This window comes from Pogona vitticeps, chromosome 3 (assembly GCF_051106095.1).
Source record: "Pogona vitticeps strain Pit_001003342236 chromosome 3, PviZW2.1, whole genome shotgun sequence".
In the NCBI taxonomy this organism is placed as follows: Eukaryota; Metazoa; Chordata; class Lepidosauria; order Squamata; family Agamidae; genus Pogona; species Pogona vitticeps.
Window position 1 is genome coordinate 166,867,058 of NC_135785.1, and position 27,514 is coordinate 166,894,571.

At 42.2% G+C, this 27,514-nt stretch overlaps 1 protein-coding gene, 1 long non-coding RNA gene and 1 pseudogene across 2 annotated transcripts in view; 1 reads left to right on the top strand and 2 right to left on the bottom strand.

Moving 5' to 3' along the window:
* F10 (coagulation factor X) lies at window positions 1-27,142 on the top strand. Its single transcript, XM_078391449.1, has 8 exons — window positions 1-352; window positions 11,533-11,693; window positions 13,854-13,878; window positions 17,733-17,846; window positions 18,583-18,714; window positions 20,839-21,095; window positions 23,027-23,144; window positions 25,589-27,142. The coding sequence occupies exons 1-8, from the start codon at window positions 283-285 to the stop codon at window positions 26,140-26,142; spliced, it is 1,431 nt and encodes a 476-aa protein (XP_078247575.1). The 5' UTR covers window positions 1-282; the 3' UTR covers window positions 26,143-27,142.
* On the bottom strand, window positions 8,516-8,668 carry LOC140706204 (U1 spliceosomal RNA; annotated as a pseudogene).
* LOC144588494 (uncharacterized) overlaps window positions 14,687-27,514 on the bottom strand; it is a 394,222-nt gene continuing 381,394 nt past the window's right edge. The window contains exon 2 of the long non-coding RNA XR_013544088.1: window positions 14,687-14,756. This is a non-coding gene — a long non-coding RNA (uncharacterized LOC144588494). The remainder of the gene's footprint in view (window positions 14,757-27,514) is intronic.

The window sequence follows — 27,514 nt, forward strand, 5'->3', positions numbered from 1 at the left end:
CTTTTTGCCTACATATCTGAGGCAAACAGCAGGGGGAAGCTCTCTTCTGAGGCATCAAAACCACCACACGTTTTTAATTTGCTACGGACTCTATGACCTTACTTGGAAAAGACCAGGATATCCAATCACTCAGCACAATAATTTGGAAAATCCATGTCCAAACACAAACCCTTTTGCTGTGTGTGATAAGAGCTACAGCATCAGCAGGAAGTGTGCTGCCTGAACCTTGTTCACAGCTAACCCTGAAGGGGAGCAGAGTGTTGTTTTCCACCGATAGACATTATGGCTAACCCATTGCTCCTCATTTTGATCATCAGTTCTCTGTCTAGTCTCCTGAATTCGGAAAGAAATGGTAAGAGTTTTGTTCATTTTCTTTTCTCTTTAAGCAGTTGGTTTCATTTCCTCTGAATAAGAATGATTCCCCCAGCTGTGTCAGGATGAGTGAGGATCACCTTAAAACAGATCTTCACTGAAATGGACATGGTCTTATATATTTTTAATGTATCTCACATATTTCGGATCAATATTCAAGTCTGTTATCTTAAGTAGGCAGCCTGCAATATAAGCCAGTTAAATTCAGAGTCCAGTTCTTTTTAATTAAACTGTAAAAATAAAGTACTTGTGTGCCTACACAGTGTGTGAGTCAGTCCAGTTCTAGGACTGTAAAGTACTGTATAGTAAACAAGGAATTTCTAGATAAAATGACCCTGGACATCCATAGCATCTTCAGGGTGGTGAGAGGGAAACAAATGTATACATACAATTGATAGAGCTTCTTCTTACAAATAAACGGTTCATTCAGAAGTTTTTGTTTTGGAGACTAAGCAAACAACAGCACAGTTGCAACTTTAGCTCATCTGCGGTTTTGAAACTCATAACGAGCGGAGCACAGTTCTCCCTTTGAAAGCATCATGTTGACACTTCTTTCCAGGAAAATCAGAAAGGCTGTGTTTATTAGAGAAATGCATGTGAGATAGGGAAGGGTGAAAAAAGTGCTAGTTTTGGAGAACTAAAGTTGAAGATAAGCCATCTTGAGCAGTAGTTTGCACTATAAATGTAATAAATGAGTAAAGAAATAATAGATGTCAGGAGCCATGGCTATCCCTTTCATTTCTGGAGAACAAAGAAAATATGTTGTCTCCTTGACAAGAAAAGAGAAAGGTGAGTGAAAGAAGGAAATTATATCAGTAACCCTAACTTTGAAGAAGGGGCATAACATTTCTGAGTAAGTAAATAATCATCTAGGAAACCTGAGGAGGTCCTTCTCTCTTTTCTTCTCCATTCAAAATCATGCATCTTTTTGAGTATGTGTCTTGTTACACCTGGTCACTTCCAACAGTCAGGTGGCATTAGAATGTGAGATGAGGAAAGAATTATTTATTTCCTTCCAGCACCAGGAAGTGGTGGTGGATGTTGAGGCACCCTTCTGAGTGCATAATTGGTGGTTGTTGTTGTTTAGTTGTTTAGTCGTGTCCGACTCTTTGTGACCCCATGGACCAGAGCATGCCAGGCCCTCCTGTCTTCCACTGCCTCCCGGAGTTGGGTTAAATTCATGTTGGTAGCTTCGGTGACACTGTCCAACCATCTTGTCCTCTGTCATCCCCTTCTCCTCTTGCCTTCACACTTTCCTAACATCAGGGGCTTTTCCAGAGAGTCTTCTCTTCTCATGAGATGGCCAAAGTATTGGAGCCTCAGCTTCAGGATCTGTCCCTTCCAGTGATCACTCAGGGTTGATTTCTTTCAGAATGGATAGGTTTGTTCTCCTTGCAGTCCAGGAGACTCTCAAGAGTCTCCTCCAGCGCCACAATTCAAAGGCATCAATTCTTCGGCGGTCAGCTTTCTTTATGATCCAGCTCTCACTTCCATACTTCACTACAGGAAAAACCATAGCTTTGACTATGCGGACTTTTGTTGGCAAGGTGATGTCTCTGCTTTTTAAGTTGCTGTCTAGGTTTGTCATGGCTTTCCTCCCAAGAAGCAGGCGTCTTTTAATTTTGTGGCTGCTGTCCCCATCTGCAGTGATCATGGAGCCCAAGAAAGTAAAATCTGTCACTGCCTCCATATCTTCCCCTTCTATTTTCCAGGAGGTGATGGGACCATTGGCCATGATCTTAGTTTTTTTGATGTTCAGTTTCAGACCGTTTTTTGAACTCTCCTCTTTCACCCTCATTAAGAGGTTCTTTAATTCCTCCTCACTTTCTGCCATCAGAGTGGTATCATCTGCATATCGGAGGTTGTTGATATTTCTTCCAGCAATCTTAATTCCGGTTTGAGATTCCTCCAGTCCGGCCTTTTGCATGATGTATTCTGCATGTAAGTTAAATAAGCCAGGGGACAATATACAGCCTTGTCATACTCCTTTCTCAATTTTGAACCAATCAGTTGTTCCATATCCAGTTCTAACTGTTGCTTCCTGTCCCGCATATAGGTTTCTCAGGAGATAGATAAGGTGGTCAGGCACTCCCATTTCTTTAAGGACTTGATATAGTTTGCTGTGGTCTACACAGTCAAAGGTTTTGCGTAGTCAATGAAGCAGAAGTAAATGTTTTTCTGGAACTCTCTGGCTTTCTCCATAATCCAGTGCATGTTAGCAATTTGGTCTCTAGTTTCTCTGCACCTTCGAAATCCAGCTTGTGGTCGTACTGCTGAAGCCTACCTTGGAGGATTTTGAGCATAACCTTGCTAGCATGTGAAATGAGTGCAATTCTATGGTAGTTGGAGCATTCTTTGGCACTGTCCTTCTTTGGGATTGGGATGTAGACTGATCTTTTCCAATCCTCTGGCCACTGCTGAGTTTTCCAAACTTGCTGGCATATTGAATGTAGCACCTTAACAGCGTCATCTTTTAAGATTTTAAATAGTTCCACTGGAATGCCATCACCTCCACTGGCCTTGTTGTTAGCCAGGCTTTCTAAGGCCCACTTGACTTCACTCTCCAGGATATCTGGCTCAACATTATCTGGATATCCAAATCTTTCTGGTATAATTCCTTTGTGTATTCTTGATGGTTACTCCACATTAAAAGTTCATAATGCATCTCCTCTCTATAATATCATGCTGAAGTTATCAGCAATTTTGCTTTGCTACTCCCACTGTATCAAGAAATGCAGATTAGATGGAGGGAAAATTTTTTAGAAGTTCTAAATGAGTGTAAGATAATTCTGAAAACCGTGGGACTTGGCCAGGTCATGTGAGAAGAATGCAGAAAGAGAAAAGCTGGAGAAGAGAATGATAAAACTCAGAGAGACCCCAATGAAAGAGAAAATGAGGAAGAACCTCCTGTAGATTAATGTAACATGAGTGATCTGACCAGGTGAGAACAGAATTAGCTTTATCTAAAACAGCAGAGAGGTCAAGGAAAACAGGAAACGTTTGATCCAGGGGTCAGAGAATAGTTGGTAACATCATTGTTTTTAGAGGACAGCGGAACATGGGGATGGGGATTCAGATGGCTGTAGCAAGTGGAAATGAGAAAGAAAAGACTACAGGGAGTAAACTGCACACTCTGGAAAATCAAAGGCAAAAGGAGTGTGAAATTGCCAGTTAGGAGAAAACAGATTAAGGGAACTTCTTTCGTTAAGATCCAAACGGATAAGCACCTTGAACATAACACACCAGACATAGTAGTAATAGAATGAAGAAATGTCCGGATCATTGAGATTGCAATTCCAGGGGATGTCAGAGCTGAAAATAAAGAATTGGAAAAACTAACAAAATACACAGTACTGGCAATCAAAACATCTCACTTCTGGAAGAAACACACTTCAGTGGTCCCTGTAGTCATTGAGACTTTGGGAACAATATAAAAAAAATTCACACAGTATTATATGCAGTGGCAGATCTCAGAAGTCACACCACCGGAGCTACAAAAAATGGCAATATTAGGAAGAACATACATACTGTGTCAACATTCAACAGATACTTAGGTTTTTGGTTAAAACTTTATCTGTTATATAATACCAGTCAATGTTTTTGTAATTTTGACTGTGCCTGGTGTTGTTGTTGTTGTTGTTGTTGTTGTTGTCGTCATCATCATCATCATATTTTATTTTATTTATTTTCAAGATTTTTAGCCACGACATTACCAATGGTCTCTGAGCAGTGTACAACAATATTAAATATTAAATATTAAAACTTTAGAAAAAACATTAAAACCAGTAAAAAGAGCCTCGTGGCACAGTGGTTAAAACGCTGTACTGCAGCTAGAACTGTGCTCACGACCTGGGGTTCAAATCCCAGGTAGCCGGCTCAAGGTTGACTCAGCCTTCCATCCTTCCGAGGTCAGTAAAATGAGTACCCAGCTTGCTGGGGGGGGCAATGTGTAGCCTGTATAATTAAAAAAATTGTAAACCGCCCGGAGAGTGCTTGTAGCACTATGGGGCGGTATATAAGTCCAATAAATAAATAAATAAAAATTCCGAATGTTATAATACTATATATTAGAATAGTACGTTTATCATTAATAAACCCTGCTGCTCATATGGACAGCTAAAGAATACTATTTAATTAAAATGCTGGCTAAACAGAAAGGTCTTTGCCTGGTGCCAAAAAAACCAAAAGTGTCAGAGCCAGGCAGATCTCTATAGGGAGGGTGTTACAAAGTTGGGGGGCAACAGACAAGAAGGCCCTATTTCTACATGCTACCCCCCTCATCTCTTTCAGGGATGGCACCTTCAGAAGGACCTCCTGGTCTGATCTTAGAGTATGGGCAGGCTCGCATGGAATTTTATTTATTTATTTATTTATTTATTTATTTATTTATTTACATTTATACCCCGTCCCTCTAGACCAAAGTCTAATCTGGGCGGCTAAGAATAATAGATAAAATAAAAACAATATAATAAAATAAAAAACAACAGTAGTAATATAGTTCAAGATGGGCGTTAAGTCCCTCAGCCGCCCTTCCTAGCAAGAACAAGTGGCGGAACAAGGCAGTTCTTTAGGTAACCAGGTCTTAAGCTGTTTAAGGCTTTATATGCCAAAGTAAGCACTTTGAATTGGGCACAAGCAGCAACTGGCAGCCAATATAAATTTTTCAGAACCAGCGTGATATGAGTCCACGCAGCGGCACCACTCACCAGCCGCACAGCCCAGTTCTGTGCCAGTTGCAGTCGCCGGACCGTCTTCAAAGGCTGCCCCACGTATGGCACATTGCAATAGTCCAGTCTGGTTGATACCAGTGCATGTGTGACTGTTACCAGGCTCCACTCATCCAGGTAAAGGTGAAGTTTATATATTCTCCGCAGCTGTAAAAGCAAAAAGTGTGCTGCTTATATACCGCCCCATAGCGCTTCAAGCACTCTCTGGGCGGTTTACAAGTTAGTTATGCAGGCTACACATTGCACATACACCCCAACAAGCTGGGTGCTCATTTTATCGACCTCGGAAGGATAGAAGGCTGAGTCAACCTTGAGCCGGCTATCTGGGATCGAACCCTAGGTCGAGCACAGTTTTGGCTGCAGTGCTGCATCACGAGGCTCCCCTGGAGAAGAAGAAGGCACCCTCGGACACCGAAATGGTCGTAAATCAAAGCATAATTTCCCACAGGAATGCATTGGAACGCAGTTAATCTGTTCCTGATTTTGGGGGGGTGGTTTTACAAAAAAACAAAACAAAACACTGCAGGCCCCATCGGAATGTGCTGGGGCTGGAAACACACACACCAAACATTAAAAAAATCACAGCACAGAAACATAACCCCCCAGCCCAAACCCATGCTGCAAAACCTTGTAAATATACTTACTCAGAAGCAGAAAGCAGCACCAGGCAGTCCGAAGCCTCCACCAACACACACTCTCTAACCGTTGGGGCAAAAGAGCTACAAAGCAGCAGCCTCTTCGCCGATCAATGGTTAGCAATTTAAATTCCCCGTGTGGTGTCTACCCTAAGTTATATTATAAGTTATGCATTATTCATACGTTGTATATGTTAATATGGTTGTGAGGTGGAGCCAAGGGGGCTGCTGAAGAGGCGGAGCCTGGGGGAGAGAAGTTGAGTCAGAGTCAGAGAGAGCGACAGAGAAGGATAGTTTGGGGTTTGGAGGCAGATACTGTTTAAAGGCAGGGGTGTCCAACCTTTCACCTTCCCTGGGCCACATTAGAAGATGAAAATTTGGTTTGGGCCGCACATAAATTTGGTTTGGGCCGCATGGGGGGGCAGCCCTAGCCATCCTCCGCAGCCCCGCTCCAAGCACGCTTACCGGCAGCTGCGATCTCAGACAGCAGAGGCTGCCAGCTTCGACTCCGGTGGCTTTATGGGGCCGGGAGGGGGTCCACCTATTGACGTGGATGGCACAATGCAGTCACACAGCCCCCCTCTCCCCTTCCCTCCTACTCCTTCTTTCCTTCCCTCTCCCCCCCCCACCGTTGTGACGTGCCCCAGTCGCATTCGAGCCGCAAGCGCCGGCAGTGTAACTTGAAACTTTGGAATTTCTTTAAAAATAAAAAATTGCACTGGGCCACATTATGAGCCAACCTGGGCCACATGCGGCCCTCGGGCCGCAGGTTGAACAAGCCTGGTTTAAGGAGTGATTAGTCAGTGATTGGTCGGAGTGTGACCAGTGTTAATTAATATAGAAGAGATTAAAGTAAAATGTTGAAGCTTTGTGGAAGTTTAAGAATGCTTAAGAATTACACCTGAAACCACGTGCAATCAATAAACCTGTTTCTGTTTAAAAAAAGTCAGTACTGGATGGACCTTAGTCTTTCATAAGAAATAAGCTGATAAAGAGATCAACTGGTGGCAGCGTGTCAAGAGGTGTGTTGGGATACCTTCATGAGCTCTGGGGTTTGGTGAAACAAGCATGGGCCACGGGGTAAACGTCACACCCTGCCTTTTCTCTCACCTTTTTTCCAGTCGTAACTCAAAGCTCGGGTTACATGTAGAAGCAACATTTTGTGGCCAGAGCTGGTTGTTACTCAAAATGATTGTGAGCTGGGATGTTCATAAGTCGAAGCGCCACTGTACTGTGCCCCAGCACGACCTTCTGGACCCGATCAGCCAGGTAGGAGTGGAAGCACCATAAAGCGGTGCCTCCCATTCCCAACCCAGCCAATCTGTCCAGAAGGACCCCATGATCTATGGTGTCGAAATCTGTTGAGGGGTCCAGGAGAATCAACAGAGATGCATTGCCCCTGTCTCTCTCTCAGCAAAGGTCATCAAACAGGGTGACCAAGGCAGTCTCCATCCCATAACCTGGCCTGAAACCCGATTGAAATGGATCTAGATAATCCGTTTCATCCAGGAGAGCCTGGAGCTGCTCAGCCACCACATGTTCCAACACCTTGCCCAGAAAAGGGAGGTTTGCCACTGGTCGATAGTTGATCACTAGGCCTGGGTCCATATTAGGCTTTTTAAATCATCATCATCAGTCCCATGGTTGGTCCAGGCTGGGAACAGCCTGGTTCGTTCCTTCTCCTGGTGACCACATGATGTATATTCCATCACAAACCAGCCCAATGTGATCAGTGCCTACCCACACCTTTTTTTGGTCCCTGTCAGGGCCTGCTGGGTTTTTTTTTAATCCCCGTTTTGGTACAAGTAGGATTGTTCCTATTTTGTTTCAGTTCTAGCATCTGCGATAGCTGAGATTGAACCAAGTGGCTGGCTGTCCCTTTGCTGGAGTTGCTAAATGATCTCATGAAATAGAAAGCTAACTGCATGTTTTTTTTGTTGAAAAGTGAGTTTTCTAAACACTCTCAAAGGGGCTTGACCTACAGACTTTTTGACTTGAGAACCGCCTTCCAATACGGATTAAGTTCTCAAGTAAAGACCCCACTGTATATATACAGTGGTGCCTCGCATTACGACATTAATTTGTTCCAGCGAAATCGCTGTAGAATGCAAACGTCATAATGTGAAAATAAAAAGGCCATTGAAATGCATTGAAACCCCTTCAATGCATTCCAGTGGGCTAGAAACTCACCGTCCAGTGAAGATCCTCCATAGGGCGGCCATTTTTGGTGGCTGTCTTACGAGGAATCCATCCCAAAAAACAGCGGGGAGCCATTTTATTTACCTGGTGGCCATTTTGAAACCACCGATCAGCTGTAGGAAAATCATCATTTTGCAAAGAATCATCGCAAAGTGAAAAAAAGCCTTTTCAGACCATCGTAATGCAGTTTCATCGTAATGCAGGGCAATTGTAAAGCGGGGCACAACTGTATAATCTGTAACATTGATCTGATATTATGTCACTTTGAAATACCGTATTTTTCGCTCCATAAGACGCACTTTTTCTCTCCAAAAAGGTGGGAGGGAAAGTACATGCATCTTATGGAGTGAATGCAGTAACCCAGGGTTCAGCCACCACCATCCAAAAGCTTCCCACTGCCATGCTGGGAGGCCTCTGAACTGGCAGCAGAGACTGCTTTCTGTTTGGACCTCACCATTCTGCACTGCTAGCTTTCTAGGATCTGCCTCTTGCAGCCCACCTGGAAAACCAGCAAGGCAAACAGGCCTATGGCAGCAAGCAGTGAAAATAGCAAAGAACCAAAGAGTGGTTCTAGAAAGACCAAGGGAAACCACAAACACAATCTCCCACTTAGGCAGTTGATTTTCCCACATTTGGGGAAATCACAGGGATCAGCTCATCCAAAGTGCAATAGATGAGCCTTACCCTGGGAAAACCACTTTTACAACAATGGTATCACCCCTGCCAGGTCTGAGTTTGAATGGCCCCTAAGCCTCCTGGCCCTTTGTGTGCACTATCCCCCAAAGGCATGGTGACCGCCGGCTGTACCTCCTGATCAGAAGAGTGCTGCACAGCCCCAGTCCTGAAAGAGGCCAGGAGAGCTACTCAGTGTTTTGGGGTGCCCCACAGGACCCCCATCAGGGGCTAGATGTTCCTCCCACAATCCTCCAGTGCACAGATATTAGCATATCTGCCTGCTTGCATCACCCAGTAGGCTTCTCTATTGGAGAAGCAAAGCAGGAAGGAGGAGTCTCTTTCCCTTCACCTTCTGCAGAGAAGTTAGACCATGTGACTAGCCAGACATTTTGAGAAGCAGAGAGAGAGAGAGAGAGAGAGAGAGAGAGAGAGAGAGAGAGGACAGAAACAAAAGCTTCTAAAATTGGCAATAACTTAAACAGGCCTGAGAATGGTGAGTGGAAGATAAAGTTACTACTGAGAGCCTGCTAGAATAGCTCTCTGTAGTTCAGAGCTTTGCAGGAAGCTGCATCACTTCATCATAAATTAGGCCTAAATAGAAGTAATTTTGCAGATATTTAAAACATTAAGGGGGGGGAGGCTAATGTGTATTGTTAGCCAAATTTCATTCTGAAGCACAGAATGATTAAAAAGGCACTGAGCACATTGCAGAATAAAGTTCAAAAGGGAAACCAAAAAGGGACCTAACACTCCTTTCCTTAATATATTACCACTAGGGCTACAGGTTTTATTTGGTGTATTAGCTTGCCACATTAGCTGAGTCCAGTTTTTATGGAGCAAGGCAATTTGAATTGCAGAGGGCAGATCTGAATCACAGATCTGAATATGTTCAAGTAAGGCTTTAAAATCTTGAAAATTGGTTTCAGAACCCAACATTTCATAAATAGCATTTCACATGTACACACACACAACTGGAAATAGAAATTTTAGTAGTATTTTTATGTTAACAAAAGCTGCATGGTGTCGCTCCCCCTGTTTTTATTGGTTTTTCTTAATCATTGTTGTTCTACAATATTGCTGGTAGATTTTATCTTTTCATTGTGATTCCCAGCTACTGTATTTTATCCTATTGTAGTCTAAAATTGGACAACCATCTGTCAGATCTGCTCTGATTTGGATTCCTGCATTGAACCAGGGGTTGGAATTGATGGCCTTATAGGCCCCTTCCAACTCTATGATTCTGTGCTGCTTTGAGATTATATTTGTAAAAGGAAGCAGTATATGTGGTGATGAATAAGGGGCACATTTTTCTTGCAGAGTATGGGAACTCATTCTACCAGTGCAAAACAGAAAAGGCTAGCATATAGCATTCCTTTTAAACTAGAGGTAGTAAAATATGCTAAGGAGTATGGAAACAGTGAACAGTGCAGAGACATTTTGGGCCTCCTCATCTGAAAAAATGATTAGAGAGTGGAGGAAACAGGAGGATCAGCTGCAAAAAGCTGATAAAAGTAAGCACACTTTCTGTGGACATGCTGAATGCTGCAAAGTAAAGAACTGAATGATGGAGAGAGAAAAAAAACTTTTGCTGTAAGGGAGGAAGGGAGGGAGTGGAAGTGAGGCATGCTTTGCTGTTTGCTTACACCTGTGCTGGTGGTGATTTCTTCATCATAGCTCTTATTGACTACCCAGCAACAATCTGTTTATTCATCTCTTTCAGTGCAATAACAATTCATTATAAGTGTTAAAACTTGAGATGGTACTGTAATTCCCACTCATTGTGTGTCATCCTGCTGTAGAAGTCTGCTTCATGATTCTCCACTTGTGGTACATGTATGACTTGTGAAATGACATGCTTGAGAATACACCAGTCCCAAAACTGTACTGTTAGTAGCAAGAAAGACATGGATTTTGTTCCTCCTTGGTGGTTGATATAAAGCATTGTAGTGTTGTTGTCTGTGGCTATTGGAATAACTTTGCCAACTACAAATTGTTCAAAAGCTCTCACTGTGTTGTACACTGCAAGAAGTTTGAGGTAATTGATGTGACAACATCTATCTATTGCTACTGCCTTATGAATTTGCCAGAATATTTTTTTTTCCGGTTTTCCTCTCCTAAAAATGAGGTGCGTCTTATTTGGAGGTGCGTCTTATGGAGTGAAAAATACGGTATATAAAAAACCAAATATTAGAAATAAGTAAAATTAACAAACAGACAATTTGGAACCATGATAAATAATTCTCTACAAAAGGACAGAAAGACAACAGCAGAAGAAAATGGCTTTATGGCATAATGAGGAGCCTGGAAAAAAATCAGAAGCTGGAACAACAAAAATGCCAATTCACTACATTCATTACAAAAGTGTAGCTGCACCTTCAGTTGCCAACAATTAAAAAAAAATGCAAAACTTCCTCTCCCTTTTCATTTCTCAGGATTATTAAACAGTTTAGGCAAAGCAAGGAGGAGACAGTGGGATTTTTGTTTTGTTTTAAAGAAAAAGATCAGTCCAGATTGTGCCAAACAGGATTGTGGCCAATCCCTGCATGTGGATGCAAGGTCACCCCAAGGGATATATCAACCTTGTTTAGCATCATCTCTAGGCTGATCCAGGCTGGGATAATTGGATCTTCTAGTCACACTGCCAGTTTGGTGTCTCTCTGCTTGAATCAGTCTAATACCTGCTCATTCTTGCTATGTAGACATTAACTAAAATAACGTTTGTGGTAGAAAGCACAAGCAGTGTGCTTTCTACCACAACTGAAGCAATGCGAAACAGTCTGTCTTATGAAATAGGGCCATCCTAAGCACATTTCTTCATTACTCTATGATGACTAGAGCTTTAAAACTATTAAATGTTTTTAGACCAACAGCACTGTTTCCCCACTTGATCTTTTTTGTTTGTTTCTTTTTGCTTCCTCATTCAGTATTCTTACAAGGTAAAACTGCCCATGAATTTCTGGAAAGAAGAAAACGAGCCAACTCAGTATTTGAGGAATTCAAGCAAGGAAATATTGAAAGAGAATGTCATGAGGAAAGGTGCTCAAAAGAAGAAGCCCGAGAAGCTTTTGAGGACCAAGAAAAAACAGTAAGGCCAAGCCAGCCACTGGGTGTGGTTTGTCTTTATGTGGTAGTCATTGCTCTTTCTGCTAGTGCTTCAGAGAGCAAGATCAGACGTCGGAAAAATAGCACTGACAACCCAAGTATGCCTTCTAGGTGGATTTGTCAGTGGCATGAGATGCCTTGTCAATCCCCCTTCTCCTTGTTATTCCCCCCACTTGCTGTTCCTTTTCTTTTTACCCCCCGTTGCCCGTAGCTGCCTCCAGAAAGAGAGAAACTGCCCCTACCTGGCTCTCCTAGGGCAGAAGGGTAAGCATGCAACAGTACAGGAGTCACAATTATTTGTGGATTCAGCCCTTTGAAACCTGGAATGATTACCTGTGCACACTTTCCCCTTTGTAAAGGAACCAACGTCCACGCTTTCTTTTGAAGAAAATAGTGAAGCTTGTGTCTATTAGAGCAGAGGTCCCCGGTGGCCCGGTGTTGGTCCACGGCCTAAGCAGGACCGAGCCATGGAGACAGACCTCCCCCCTCCCCCCCTGCACAGCCCCTTTGCACCTGCACACGCATGGCCGCACCCATGTGAGCACTTCCCACCCCTTCACGCATGCGCACGAGTGCCCCCTGTGCGCCGCCCTTCTGCATGCGCACAAGCATGCATGCACCTGCACAAGTGCCCTCCCACTCCTTCGGCACAAGTGTGTGCCCCTTTGCACATGTGCACGAGCGTGTGCTCCTTCGCACATGTGCATGAGTGGGGGTGCCCCACCTTCCCGAACTGGTTCACGGGGTTAAAAAGGTTGGGGACCACTGTATTAGAGGAACACACGGGATAGAAAAGGTGACAGAAATCCTACTTCTAGCTGACTGAATTTGAGATGTCAAGAGCCATGGCTACCCTTTTCGTCTCTTGGCGATAAAAGCAAGTTGTCTCCTTCTTGGAGAGACAAGAGAGAGGCGTGGGAGAGGAAGTGACATCAGCTGCCCTAAGAACAGCAAGGTAAGGTTGAAGGACGGTCAGCGTAGGTCAGAGCAAGTAGTGTAGGAAACCTGCAGAGGTCCTCTCTGCTTTTCCCCATTCAAAGACTTGCATCTTCTTGAGTTGCACCCAGTTTTTCCAATGAGGATGAAGCAAAAGTAATGAAAATGGGAGAAAAGGGAAAGGTCTGAATGGCTGGGGTTGTAAACGCTTGCCTGGCAAATGCTGTCTGTGGGAAAGGTGGTCTCACGACATCAAGAAGCCCTGTTGACATTGCATTTGTCATCATCTTTAAACCATGTGCATGTCATGCTGCATAAACAGCTGCTACATCCTTGTCCATTATTTTTCTTACAAATTCTCAGAAGCAAGAAGTACAAAATCACAAATATTTTACAGTCCTGAAAGATGGGGCATAGGTGGAAGAAGTCCATTGATGGTAAATGGAGACATTCAAGGGCCCCACTGTTTGCCTTTGCCCAAATTACCCAGTCCTACTTTTCTTTTCCTAATGAGCAGACAGCAGCAAGCTGGCAGCTAAACAAAATGTAATTTTTTTTCCAGATGCAGACTGTGCAAACCCTAGTCATCAAGAGAAACTATCAGGGTTCAGCTCCGACTTATGGTCAGCATCATTAGGCTACAGTAATTTATAGAAGTACTGATCTCTATTGATCTCACAGAACATTGGTTCTTAATTGGGCTACAATATATGCAACGTTATTACAGTGCAATTTGGCTTTGAAAAATAAGACAGCTAGCTGCATTGCTTTGGATTAAAGTCTCTGTGTGTGGGGGGGGGGGACAATCATGCTGGGGCCATAGCCATCCATCCCTGGACCTTGAAAAGCCAAACCTGTGACACTCCCCCTTGCACACAGCTGTTCTCAATTTTTTAACTGAAAAAGCCCCCTTGCTCCCTCTAGTGGCTAAATTTAAAGAAATTAAAGTTGAGAGATACACAGGGCCTGAGTGCTAATACATACCTGTAAAAATGTAGCAGACTAGCTTCAATCCAGACCATGCATCTCCAAGAGAGTTTCTTGAGCCAAATATGTTTTTTAAAACTTTTTAAAATCAGAGCATTCAGAGGCTGCATGGGGCTGGTGGGCTAATTTGAGGTGTAAAAGAGGCTTGTGGCACAGTGGTTAAATTGCGGTACTGCAACCAAAACTGTTACTAAACTCTGCTGTTTCTTTGTTTGATCAGGATGAATTTTGGAACATTTATGTAGGTAAGAAATTATTTTTTCTTTGCTTTTTACAACTTTAATATTCTTTTTTTTTTTTAAATTTTATTTTTAAAACTATTGGGTGATGGGGAAGGAATACAAAAGGCAAAGGGCAGTGGGGGGGGTGGAAAAAGGGTTTTGAGAATAAGAACACATCAAATGCATAATCATTCAATCTTACATATCAAGTATATACACATCTAATCTATTCATGTTCCAATAAAGATTCATCTTTCTTCTTCTTTTTCTTCTTCTTCTTCTTCTTTTGACTATTTTGTCTATATATTAACCTCTTTAGCTTTCGGCTTATACATGTAATACAGCTTAAATCTATGTTATTCCCACGGCATCAGAACACCAGGGCCATTTGTGAAATATATCCCCTCTTTCACCCTCCTTTTTTCTTGAGAATGCACTCAGCAGACCCAAAATAATATAAATCCTGCTCTCTCCTCCCCCTCTCCTCCCCTTTCCTCCTCTGCGACTCTTTTTCCTTCCATATTTTAAAAGGGGAAACAATATCATTCAAAGTTTGCTTTTCAGCCTCAATCGCTACATCTCTTACTGGGTGGTCCTCCATCCCTTGTATATTATCTGATATCTTCATCAATACAGCCGGTTCTGAAATCTCTTTTTGGTGTAATTTAACCTCCGCTACCTTCCCTCCCCTAGAGCCTCCAATCACGTCTTCCATCTGGTCAATATAATAATTTACCTGCATGAATTTTTGCAACAATGACATCTGAAAAGAAGTTTTCCAGTCTAACCACCGATCAGTATTTTTCTCAGGGGGAGGTTCCATTTTCCACTATTTTCACTTAATATTCCCTCACCCCTTTATCCCAGTACACATCCAATATTTCTAATATTTCACCTTACCACTATATCATATTAGCAATAAGATAGCAGGTACATTCAAGTAGGAGATGGAATCTAAAACATAGATCTCTCAAGTGTCTTTGTAGTCGCTAATATCTTCAGACCGGTTGCTTCTTTTTTTTTTCCCCTTCTTTTCTCTTCTCCAAGTTTGTTTTAACCTTCACCCGGCAAGACTCTATTATTAGAATGTCATTTGTCAAGATCTCAGTTCAGTTCAAACCACATAGCCCCCAGTTCACAGCTCTTCCTTTTACTTCCAACGGCTTCTTCTCCTCCCCCGAACAGGGAGATCCAGCAGAGTCCCGGCAGTATATTGTTCACAGAAAGCAGAGTCCCACACAGTCCAAAAATATATAACCACAGAGGCAGAGGAATCCAGAGTGAACAGTTTGCAGCAGAAATTATTTTTTCAAGGCCCGTCAGTTGGTTCTTCAAGAGTTATTTTTCCTCCTTTAATGGAGACACGAGCTATTTCTGCCTGGCTGTTCCTTTCGAAATAACCCGACCTCAGCTTGGATAAAGCTGGAATGCTAAGAATGCCGCTCCTTATCTCATTTGGTCATAAATTTGCACACAATCACTTGTTCTTCATTTAATGAGGTTTTTCATAGAACAAGGGCTTCCACTTACTTTGATGTATACTTTCGCCGTGCTTCTGTTTTCTTATTCTCGGCGAATGGAGCTGTCTTTGGCTAGTTGCCAAGAATGGCGCCCATCTTCATCTGTGCTGATGTGAATTTCCAGAAGAAAGACGAATCGGGTTGCTGCCCAATCTTCTAACTTCTGTGGCTCACAAGCTGCTGCAGAAGAGTCTCTCCTGACTCTTCCTTGCCCCCCCCATTTCTGGAAGGGTCCCAGACCGAAGTGGTTCTAGCTTCCCCCGGGGAGCTATTCCTGAGAGCTGCTAGCTTCACCAAGACGAAGCTCCTCCTCCCACAACTTTAATATTCTGATGTGTATTTTATAATATAAATGCAATTGTATTATGAATTCATTAAGAGTGAAAAATACTAGTGGAATTCAATTGCTAGAGTTTTCACTTACTGTTGTGCCAGTTAGGGACACAAATACTACTTTCCTGGTGGTGAATAAAAGAGTGGCAGTGCCATGTTGTAGAAACCTCACTCCACTACCCTAGAAGATCTGACCAGACCGTATGCAGGTTCTGCCTGGGCATCAGAACTACACAAGGGAAACCTGACCTTGGCAATTGACTGATTATATTACTATCAACTTGTGTGACATTTCAGAATAAAATGTAAATAAATAAAAGTTCTCTGCCGTGAACAGCTCACGGTCAGATTTTACCAAGATAGAGAGACAACACTGGGAAAGAGAGGGAGAAAGGTCACACAGATATCTGATTTACTTAGAGTTGTGTTGGGTCAAGAATCAATCCAAAATATTTTTTGATTGGGTAACCTCCCTGATAGATGGAGGGAATGCTGCAGACATAATATATCTAGAGCAAAGCTTTTGATAAATTGCCCTATGATGTTCTGATTAGCAAGCTAACTAGGTGTGGGCTGGATAGTACAAGTGTCAGATGGATGTACAGTTGTTACAGAATCATACTCAGAGAGTGCTTATCAATGGCTCCTTCTCAAATAGGGAGGATGTAACAAGTGGGGCATCACAAGGCTCAGTTCTGGGTCTGGTGCCCTTCAATATTTCTATTAACAATTAGGATAAGGGACTTCGTGGAATACTTACGATGCAAAACTGGGTGGAAGAGCTAGAAGACAGGAACATAATTCAAGAAGAACTTTATAGGCTTGAGCACTGGGATGAAAATAACAGAATGAAATTTAACAGGGATAAATGCAAAGTTCTACACCTGGGGCAGGGGGACCAAATGCACAGTTACAAGATGGGGGATACTTGACTCACTAATACTACAAGTGAGAAGGATCTTGAAATCGTTGTAGATCACAAACTGAATATGAGCCAACAGTGCGATGTGGCTGCAAAAAAGGCAGATGCTATTTTAGGCTGCATTAACAGAAGTATAGTTTCCAAATCCCATGAGGTACTGGTCCCTCTCTATTAAGCACTGGCTAGGCCTCATCTAGAGCAGTGGTCCCCAACCTTGGGCCTCCAGATGTTATTGGACTACAACTCCCAGAAGCCTTCACCATCACCTCTGCTGGCCAGGATTTCTGGGAGTTGAAGTCCAAGAACATCTAGGGGCCCAAGGTTGGGGACCACTGATCTAGAGTATTGTGTCCAGTTCTGGACACTGCCTTTAAGAAAGATGCCAACAAACTGGAGCAAGTCAAGAGGAGGGCAACAAGGATGATTAGGGAACTGGATACCAAGCCTTAGGAAGAAACACTGAAAGAATTGGGCATGTTTAACTTTGAGAAAAGAAGGCTGAGGAGAGATGTGATAGCGTTTTTCTAATACTTCAAAGATTATCATACAGCGGAGGGACAAGTTTTGTTCTTAATCATCCCAGAGTCCAAGATACATAATATTTTCCACGGAATATCAAAAAAAGTCTTAACTATTAGAAACACAACAATGGAACTAATTACTTCAGGAGGTGGTGAATGTTCCAACACTGGAGGCACTCAAGAGAAAATTCAGCAACCATCTGTCGGATCTGCTTTGATTTTAATTCCTGAATTGATCAGGGGTTGGATTCAATGGCCTTGTAGGCCCCTTCCAACTCCATTATCCCCATCTGAACAACTGCATCCTATGGAATGCAGTGATTTGCTGTGTCTCCAGAACAGCCTTTTTGGGGATTTGTATATGAACACTGCTGTATGCATAGTATCATGGTTTTCTGACAAATTTATTACACGTATAATAGTTCACTAACAAATGTTCCAACTATACCTGTTCTCTAGGAAACAATACCACAATATGAAAAGTGACTGCCAGTACTGTGTTTTTTTTTCTTAAGACCTAAACATCTTAACATTTTGGATTCCAGAACCCACTTATCCTTTTATTGTTATTTTCCGTTATAGATGGGGACCAGTGTAAATCAAACCCTTGCCATTATGGTGGGACATGCAAAGATGGCATTGATAGCTATACCTGTACATGTTTAAGTGGCTATCTTGGACGGAACTGTGAATACAGTAAGTTTGTTTTCTGACTTCATTCATTCATTCATTCATTCATTCATTCATTCATTCATATACCAACCCAATAGTGCAAGTACTACGCTATAAAAGGGCAGTTTTTTTTTTTAAAATAGGGGCATTGATCAGCAATTTGGTGTTCTCCAGATGTGTTGGACTCCAGCTTCTAGTAATCCCAACCAGCAGAGTCAAAGGTCAAGGATTATGAGAACTGTACTGCAAGACACCACGAGGGGACTGGGTTGCCTGCTTACACCCACTGGCCTCATCATCTGAACCTATTTCTCAGTGGCCTTATAGTGTCAGCCAGTCATCATCATTTGACTGTCATAGGCTTGGACTCTTCCCAGCAGTAAACTGAGTCTGTAATTGCCTTGTTATTGCTACCGCTACCTTCCCCCCCCCCAAGACACCGCCAGAAGCCTGAAAGAAGAGACAGCTGCTGCAAGGCCGAGCAATGCACAGGTTGCTTCAGGGTAGCAGATGCAACTGGATCCAAGCAGATCCATGCAGACTGGATCTAAGCCTTGTGAGGACAGAGGCCTCCTTTAGGCCACCTCAGGTCTCATGAAGTGTTTTTAAGATAGAACAAGAGAATGATCCAGTACCAAAAGATCTGAAGGATTTATAAAGTGGGAGACGCAAATGGGTCTGGCCCGCTTTTATGGTCTTAACTTTGCCAGCTGAATTGTTTGCTTTCATTGTGTTCATACATGTTTACCCCTTTATACAGCCATACAAAAATCCTGCAAGGTAGACAATGGTGGATGTTGGCACTTCTGCAAACATGAAGAGAATAATGTGGTGTGCTCTTGCGCCGATGGGTATATCTTGGAAAACAATGGAGAATCCTGTGTTGCAACAGGTATATTAACATTACAGGTTTTTTGTGTCCCTGTTAATCAAACTTCCCAGCATTCATATTGTTTGACATAATGTGGCCAAAATCTCATTTGTTTTCAGTGTGATGCATATGTCCTGGTGTGAAGTAAGTATCTGACTAAAAAAATTGTTGCAGAATTTGGAATTCTTTTTAAATTCCTCAAGCTGCACAGCAGAATTACAAGAATCCACAGAGCAGAATAGCGTCATGTTCCTCAGATTAGTCCACCCCTTCTTCTCATTAAATGTCACTTACAGTCTCAGCAACGCTCTCTGAGCCATCTTTATGAGAAAGAATAAAAGGTTTCAGTTACTTACTGTTGAGCAGATCAAACAGCAAACTGAAAAAAATATGACTGCCCGCAGCAACAGGCCTCAACAGACTGACTTATTCCCAATAGACAAAGAGAGAAGGGAAAGAAGCAGAGCAGAGAGGCAGGGGCTCTCTTTGAATCAGAGTCAGGAAAGAAATATTGCTTAGTGTTGTTAGTGACTGAAAGTCAATCAGTCCAGAAAGGTCCCTCCCAGCCACACCTACTAGAAGCAGCATGCAAGGTTGTGTAAAAACTCCAACAAGAACTTCTAAATCCAAAATAACATCCTTTGACCATTTGGTCCAGGGATCCTTTCATTGGTTCTTCCACTCTAAGGTGAGAGAAAAGAAATATCCAATAATGTCAGTTGACCAGTGGGAAGGATGTTGTTGGCAGAATAAATTCCCTCCCCCACTCCCTCAGTTGCATCCCCAGAGCGGACTAGGGAAGCAGAGGGAGGGAAGAAAGGAAAAGTGTTTTTGAATTACAGCGTCCACATGTATTTCAATTTAGGGTGATCTATCCTGTCGCTTTTTATGGCTGTCTAATTCCTTTTTGGCTCAGCACTAAGGGCTGTAGAGTTTTCTGGCATGATTTGGGGCACTCCTAATTATTCCATTGCATACTCTATGTGGATGGTTACTTTGCACTGAAATAGAGCTGCGGGCAGTGTTATCTGAGGTGATAACCTATGGTGTATTTGGTAAGTTGTGGTTTGGAAAGGGATGACAGAGAAGCCCTCCTCCTCTATTTTCATCTACTCCCCCATTTTTAATTTTTAAAAGTATATTCTCCTATTGATGCAACATGATTCTAGGTAAACAAGGTACTGCACTTTGGTGGCAGTATGCGTATCATGTGTTGGTGGCATTATGTGTATCGTGCTGGGGAGATGCACTGCTATTTCGCTGTGTCACTTTCTATATTTTAACAAAAAGGAGAAAAGTCACCATGGCCCACTGAATGGCAGCCATGGGGAAAGGTGAGGAGAACGGTGGGAAGGGGAGTGCCATGAATTGAAAGGGGGAACACAAAGACTTGCCCTTCTTGTGGGAGAAGAAATGTTGATCAGTGTGAACAAAAGGATTGCTCAAGTGAGAAATAAAATAGATGGCATTAAAGATAGAAACCTTTTAAGTGTGAACCAGACCACTCCGGTTTCCCCCATCCGGATGTGCCTTTACTCTCAAATAGGATCGCAGTGTGGGTAACTGGTTCACATCATTAAGGTGGGGCTAGGGAACTGAGAGGATGCCAGGCAGTCCTGATTCCTTGGCTCTGAACCCTCTGTGGACTGGATATCAGCCCCTGGCATGACTTGCCTTCACTCCACTCCAATGACTAGGGCTGGTGCTTGCAGAAGGACTTTGTCTTTCATATGCCTTCTCCCTTGTGAGGAGGAGAGGAGATAGTGAGAGTCTTGCAAAGCCAGCGCCACTCTGTGCTCAAGTGCCAGCTGCAGGACTGCATTTACTAAATACATGCACTTGATCCATCCGTCTTTGCTGACACACATCCGCATGCAAACACACTCCCCTCTGCTTTCTTCTCCTGGTTTTTCCCTGGCTCCCAAAGCTCCTTGCTGATGCCCACCTTACTGCTTCTCCTGGCTCCCTTCCTTCCAAGGGACCGACTCCGTCCACCCGTGTTCTTCTTAAACTGAGAGGTCTGTGATGAGAAAATAGAGAGGAGCTATGTATGCAGAACCTGGAAAGGTTTGCTTTTCTGCTTTGTCGAGCACCAGTTGGCTTGGTTACATCACTCACGTTTAAATGCCAATGGTGATTTTGCAGCTGATTACCCCTGCGGTAAAATTAAGAAAGCCAAGACCAAGACCAAGAGGGAAGCAAGTTTGTCTGACCACATTCCCACTAGTCTGGATTATGATGCAATTCCTGAAGGCAGTTATCGGAGTTTCCCTACAACCGGTCCTGGCCTGCCAACCCAGGAGGACGTGTCACTCAATGAGGAAGACACCAACTTGGATTCGGATCGCGACACACGCATTGTTAATGGATCAGATTGTGAACTGGGCCAATGTCCCTGGCAAGTAAGTCCAGTTGCCTCATTATGCTGCTTGCTTTATTTCCAGTAGTACTTTGCTAAAGCACAAGTTGTTTTGAACTGCTCCTTTGCTTACAATCCGTCTATAGAAAGCATAGCATAAACTACATTTATTTTCTTTATTTACTTCATTCATCTCTTTCCTTTTTCCTAATGGTGGGGTTAAAATGGCTTACAAAAGTGATTTTAAAATATGCACATGTATATCACTATATGTAGTTATACCCCATATACATATGTTGCCTTCCTGCCTTCTCCTTCCATGTGTCCGTTCTGGCCTTTTGAAAAAGTACCACCAATGGAAACTTCTTTTTTTTAAAAAAAAAAAGCTGTGCAGGGGAATCAGGTTTCAGAGTGGAATCACTTCTGGGCAGGGAAGGTCAAATCTGCAGCACCCTGCAATGGCTCCTAAATGGCACCCCCATGTAGCCCCAAGGCTTTGAAATATTCTCCCCTCCCACACTTCTGTGGAAGGTTGTGTGTGTGTGTGATGGGAACACAAGGAGAAGAGGGAGAAAAAGAGAGAAAGGGGAGAAAAGAGGAAGAGAGAGATGGAAGGAGGGAAGAGAGACACTAGTTAATAAAATTAAAACAGCTTTCTACTAAGTAGAGCATCTTACATTTTGTATTTCTACAAAAATTATGTTACTTTTAAACTACACATACCGTACAGTAAAATCAGGTGGCCACACCAATCGTATTATAGTTCAGCCTCACACTGGTTATACAGCACTCATTCTTCCAAAATCTTGAAGCTATTTGATCACATTATGCTAGACTACTGCAATTGGATGCTGGTTTATTTTGACCGTGTGTAAACTGGGTGTTTCAGAATCTGTATCCATCACAGGTAACTACTGTCTGGCTCAGGCCCTGTGCTGCTGTTATTGCCAATCTGTGTTTGTTGCTATAGCTATGAATCTAAAGCTTGGCAATAACAAATGATGGATGCCGTTTCAATAATCCACTGATATAATGATGGAATACCCAACTCCCAAAATTTATGCCAGATCTCATTATATTTTTAAAAAGTGCATTTCTTTCAAAATTAAACCATTTCATTCAAACAGAAATGTGGTACATGCCATTCATCTGAAGTTTGATTTCTTGAGATGAAGGTGTTTGCTTGCTTGCTTGCTTGCTTTTTTGACTAGAAATTGTCCGGCATGAACCAGCTGTCATATTACTTTCTACAGTCCTGCTAGCTGGCAGTTGTGCATTCAGAGATACCTGGGTCAGGCACTTAATCATACACCCAGGCCTGTGACAGATGGCTGTCAAAATGTGAAAACCTTTTGCCCAATTGCCCTTGGCTTTCCGCAATAGATTTTCAGCCTATGTTGTTAATTTTTAAAAAATTAAGTCTATCCAAAACAAGTCCCATTAAAAATGATCTCAATGTCCACTGGTTGTTGAATAGGTTGCTTTGATTTTTTTAAAAATACCTGTTATTTAATGCGCTGATCTCAAATGCAGTTTGTTTGGAAATGACAAATTTTTTGTCAAATAAATCAGCATACAACCCTCCCCTCTCTGATCTAAGGCACTGAGTGCACAGATGCACTGGAACAAATATTCCCTAAAGCAGTGGTTCCCAACCTTGGGCCTCCAGATGTCTTGGACTTCCAGAAATCCTGGCCAGCTGAGGTGGTGGTGAAGGCTTCTGGGAGTTGTAGTCCAAGAACATCTGGAGGCCCAAGGTTGGGGACCACTGCCCTAAAGGAAAGAATAACCCAACAAAAGCAGAGCACAGCAGGAGCTAAATCCCAATGAACAAATCCCATTCATTCATCAGGTCTATTGTAATTGGGACGGACAATTCTATAAAACCCTAAATATCCGGGAAGGTAAATAACAGCATTTCCCCCTCCAGAGTCACTGATAAAATCATATTTGCACATTTATTTCTCTTTTCAGGCACTTCTACTAAATGAGCAAGAAGAAGGGTTTTGTGGAGGAACTGTTCTGAGCCCAATTTATGTGCTCACTGCTGCTCACTGTATAAACCAAACCAAACTAATTAAAGTTGTTGTAGGTAGGTATTCTCAGTTTATATCATTGATACTTCGAAGATACTTAACTACATCAGCCAGAATACTATTGATACAGTATTTGCATTTTTATAACTTGCCCTGGCGAATTACCAAGTGCTGGGCCATGTCTTAAGGGCACAGTTACACTGCTGATTTGTATTGATTTTTGCTCCAGTGTTTTCGTCACATGGTTTTTTGTATCACTGTGTGTTCTCACTTTGAAAGTTATTACTCTGATATAAAGGAGGGGATTAAAACCTCTTCAGGAAGCTACATGTAAGATTTTAAATCATTTCATTAACCAGACTGCATGGTTTGCATTGTCACTGATCCTGGTGCATCCCCAATTGTTGAAACCTTCTTTTTTCCATTTGTTATCAATGTTGTGCCGTATTTCTTAAATTTCAGGCAGCCTTTGGATTGTATGCATTTCTCTTTTAAAAAAAATTAAGTGACATACCGTCATAGTAACATTACTTCAGATGAAAAAAATGACAGTGTCTTTCTGTCTGAAACCCATACCAGCCAACAAAGACAGTATTCAGTATGACAGGGGAGTTCACATTGTTTGAAGCAATTAATAAAGTATCAATTTCACAAGTGTGTTAACTCGTAAATTAAAAATCACCTGCCAGCCTCTTCAAAAAAATTCACTTTATGGCCAAAACAAGCAGGCTTCACCATGCATCATATAGTAATAAAATCAATTTTAATTACACAAAACCCAATTCAAAAGCAGCTCTTATTGTTAATGTATTCACACCCTAAGTCAAATGCCTGATTATGTGCCTGACAAGGCAACTGAGATGCAGCCTGGCCCTTTTGTCAATTATCTGCAATTAGCAGCATCACGTTATGGAGAATTTAAGCTTCAGTAAGATTTTGGCCATAGAAATTCTTTGTTAGGTAAGCTACACTGGAGGAACAAAAAATCCAGCAACAATTCTTCTCAATATTTTCTCTCTCCTTTAAAATCCTAAAAATTATTGGCAATTATCTCACATATATATCTAGGCGAATATTCAGCACTAGACTTCTGTTGGAGGAGTAGATGAATCCAGTAGAACGGGAAGTTCCCTTCCTCCCCTGTGTGTCCCCCAAACTGATCTGTGGGGAGAGGGTTGAGTTACGAGAACCACAAGGGGGGGTAAGGAATTTCTACAGGTGCAATGCAGATTCAGGCTAATATCTCCCAACCTACTGAGATTTCTTTTAAAACTAGCCTAGTGTATGAGGGTGCATCATGGATCTCCTGTGGGGTATAATGGGGGCAGGAAGAATCAGACTGGAAATGTGGCAGTAGAGCTGAGTGGAAATAATCTGTTGTCACTGTTTCAATCAAAACAGGAGCAACAGTGTTATAGCACATATAATGATATAACACAGACCTGGGCAAAGTGCGGCCCGAGGGCCACATACGGCCCGCGAGCCGCTCCTGTCCAGCCCGCAGACAGTTTGAACATCAAAACCATTTATAGCTTTTTGTCTAAAGTTGATCCGTTGCTTATCTTTAACATACCGCAAAAAAACCTCTTTAGTATTTGTGAAGATTAACAAGTTTAAAATAAAAACAATCATAACATCACTGTTTCATTTTATTTTTAAAGTTGGTTCGGCCCCCGAACACAGTTCAGATTTTTCATGTGGCCCCCCTATAGAAATTAATTGCCCACCCCTGATTTAACATATAATGCTGCTTTCCTAGTTGTATCCCATTTTACTTAGCCTCTTTGCCACAGCATGTGTGCTATGTATTATGTTTCTCTGTGGCCTCAACTTTGTATTCTCATGCACCCGAAGAAGTGGATTGCAGTCAACCGCTGCTCACGCAGAAACACGTTCACTAGTACAATATTACAGGTAGTTCACCAGCATTTCAGTATTAACTCTTGGTCTTTTGGGTCGGGGGGAGGGGCTGGTACATGTGCTGGAAGAGACTAACAGGCTACCTTTTGTTTTTAATCAATGGGGATTTAGTGAGTCAACACCTTTATACTAAGACAAAGTAGGCTGCAGCTAAAGTAAGACCATTTGAATCAGTGGAATGTATGAAGAGGTCAACTCACCCAATCCCCACTGATTCAATGGCTCAATTCTGGTGCAGTTTACTATGCTAAGCAACAGGATTTTGACCAGTAAATAATAATTCTAACTTGTTCTATTATGTCATTCTGTCACAAATTAAGACCTAAAAACCCCCAAAAGTATTACAGATGTTTTTGAGAGAATTAATTTGCTATTTTATTAGGTTTAGAAAATGTGTCCGGCCTCCACTGTTCCTTGTTGTACACCAGCTTCAGTGTTTCTGCCAGTAGAGAAACTGTTTTCCTTTCAGCTTAGTAACTGGTACATTTAGCCAAGGCCTGAACTGTTGTGGAGAAAAGTCCAATTTGAAGACCAGTATATTTGTACCACATAATAACTATATTGTATTAACCTCTCGCAGGGGAAGTGGATACAACAACAAGAAGAACAGGATCAATTCATGCTGTGGAGAAAGTATACGTACATCAGAAATTTGTTTTGGAAACCTATGACTATGATATAGCTCTCATTCAGTTGAAGGATCCTATCCAGTTTTCTGAATATGTGATCCCTGCGTGTCTTCCGACAGCAGACTTTGCTAATCAAGTTCTAATGAGACAAACTGCTGGTGTTGTTAGTGGTTTTGGGCGTGTCCATGAAAAAGGTCGAGTATCCACCAAACTTCAAGTAGTGAAACTTCCCTACATTGACCGGCTCACATGCAAGCTCTCAAGCAATTTCGCAATCACTGAGAATATGTTCTGTGCTGGCTATGACACTCTCGCTCAGGATGCATGTCAGGGTGACAGTGGAGGCCCTCATGTCACTGAATACAAGGGCACCTACTTCGTCACGGGTATCATCAGTTGGGGAGAAGGGTGTGCAAGGGAGGGAAAATATGGTGTTTATACCACTGTGTCAAATTTCATAAGGTGGCTGAGGAGAATTATGCGTCAAAAGCCACAACAGAACTGAGGAGAACTACTGTTCTCTGAACACGATTTAATGACAACATATTAGTCAGTGAAATAAATCACTGTTTAAAACTCCCTGTATGTTTGTTTGATAGACTATATATTCAAAGGCAGAACAGCGTATTCACTTAGACTTCTCTTAACCTCACGGTGCAGTGGTTATGCTGCAGTACTGCAGTGAAGACTCTGCTCATGAAATGAGTTCAATCCTGAGCTTAGGTAGGCAGTCTGAGGTTGACCCAGCCTTCCATCTTTCTGAGATTGATAAAGTGAATACAAAGCACACTGGGGGGGGGGGGGGCAATGTATAGCCTGCATAATTAAATTGTTAACCACCCAGAGAGTGCTTTAAGCATTATGGGGTGTATATAAACAGCACACTTTGCTTTAACCTGGCTTGCCAATTCATCAGTTTAGCCTTGACCTTGGTGGGCACTGCATCCTTTGTTGCACCATTCATATGCTAGAATTACATTTTAGTTTCTGTGTTAATTAACTCAAAATGAAAAGAAGCTGTTTATACAACCAATGTAATGTAGCCATAGTGCAATGTGACAAGGTCACTATACCTGATTTTCGCACCTACATCTTGTGAATGTGCAGTGCAGCTCCTCACCTTCTCTTCAGATATATAGTGCAAAGGTTGTGAGGAGAAAACTTGCAGGATTTCAGAGCTATCAGTGGCCAATAGGCCCCTTTTCAATAAGCAGCTTTTCTCGGCATACACTTCAGTTAGGGGCTGAAAGTATCAGTATGCCCTGTGTTCTGGCAATATGAAGTTTCACAAATCATTAAGATGCTTTCATGATAGCCTTTGAAGGAAAGCTTTTGATAAATGATGCACATATTTTTATGACTTGTCTGTCTTGAACTTTTTCTTCTTTGTATTTCTGTTTGTACCACATGCAATAATAAAACAATGTATTAATCTGTGGAAAATTCTATCTGTTAATTACACAACATGTACCAATGTACCACCAATAAATACTATGTGTCTTGGAGAAGGAAGTTTTTTAAATTAAATATAGTTTAAATTTAAACCTCTACAGGCTTAGAAAGATCAGTGTCCAGGCTGGGGATGGGGAACCTGTGCCTTGCCACCTGGTGTTAAACTACATCTCCTGTCATAGGCCATGGAGCTGATGGGAGCTGAAGTCCAACAACAGGGCCACAGCTTCCCAACCCTGAATCAGTATAAAGGACATTGTGATCTATAAGCAACTTTTGTATAAAAAGTTTCAGTGGCCAGAAATGACTAGGAAATATTTGTCAGTCAATCACTCACTCACTCACTCACTCACTCACTCACTCACTCACTCAGTCAATCAATCAATCAATCAATCAATGCACTTGAGGTTCAATTAATTTAACTG

Bases quoted from the DNA above. Each gene is read 5' to 3' on its own strand.
- F10 (XM_078391449.1), top strand. From the start codon at position 283: ATGGCTAACCCATTGCTCCTCATTTTGATCATCAGTTCTCTGTCTAGT. The intron at 353-11,532 runs GTAAGAGTTTTG...TTCCTCATTCAG, and splicing joins CCTGAATTCGGAAAGAAATG to TATTCTTACAAGGTAAAACT. The intron at 21,096-23,026 runs GTAAGTCCAGTT...TTCTCTTTTCAG, and splicing joins TGGGCCAATGTCCCTGGCAA to GCACTTCTACTAAATGAGCA.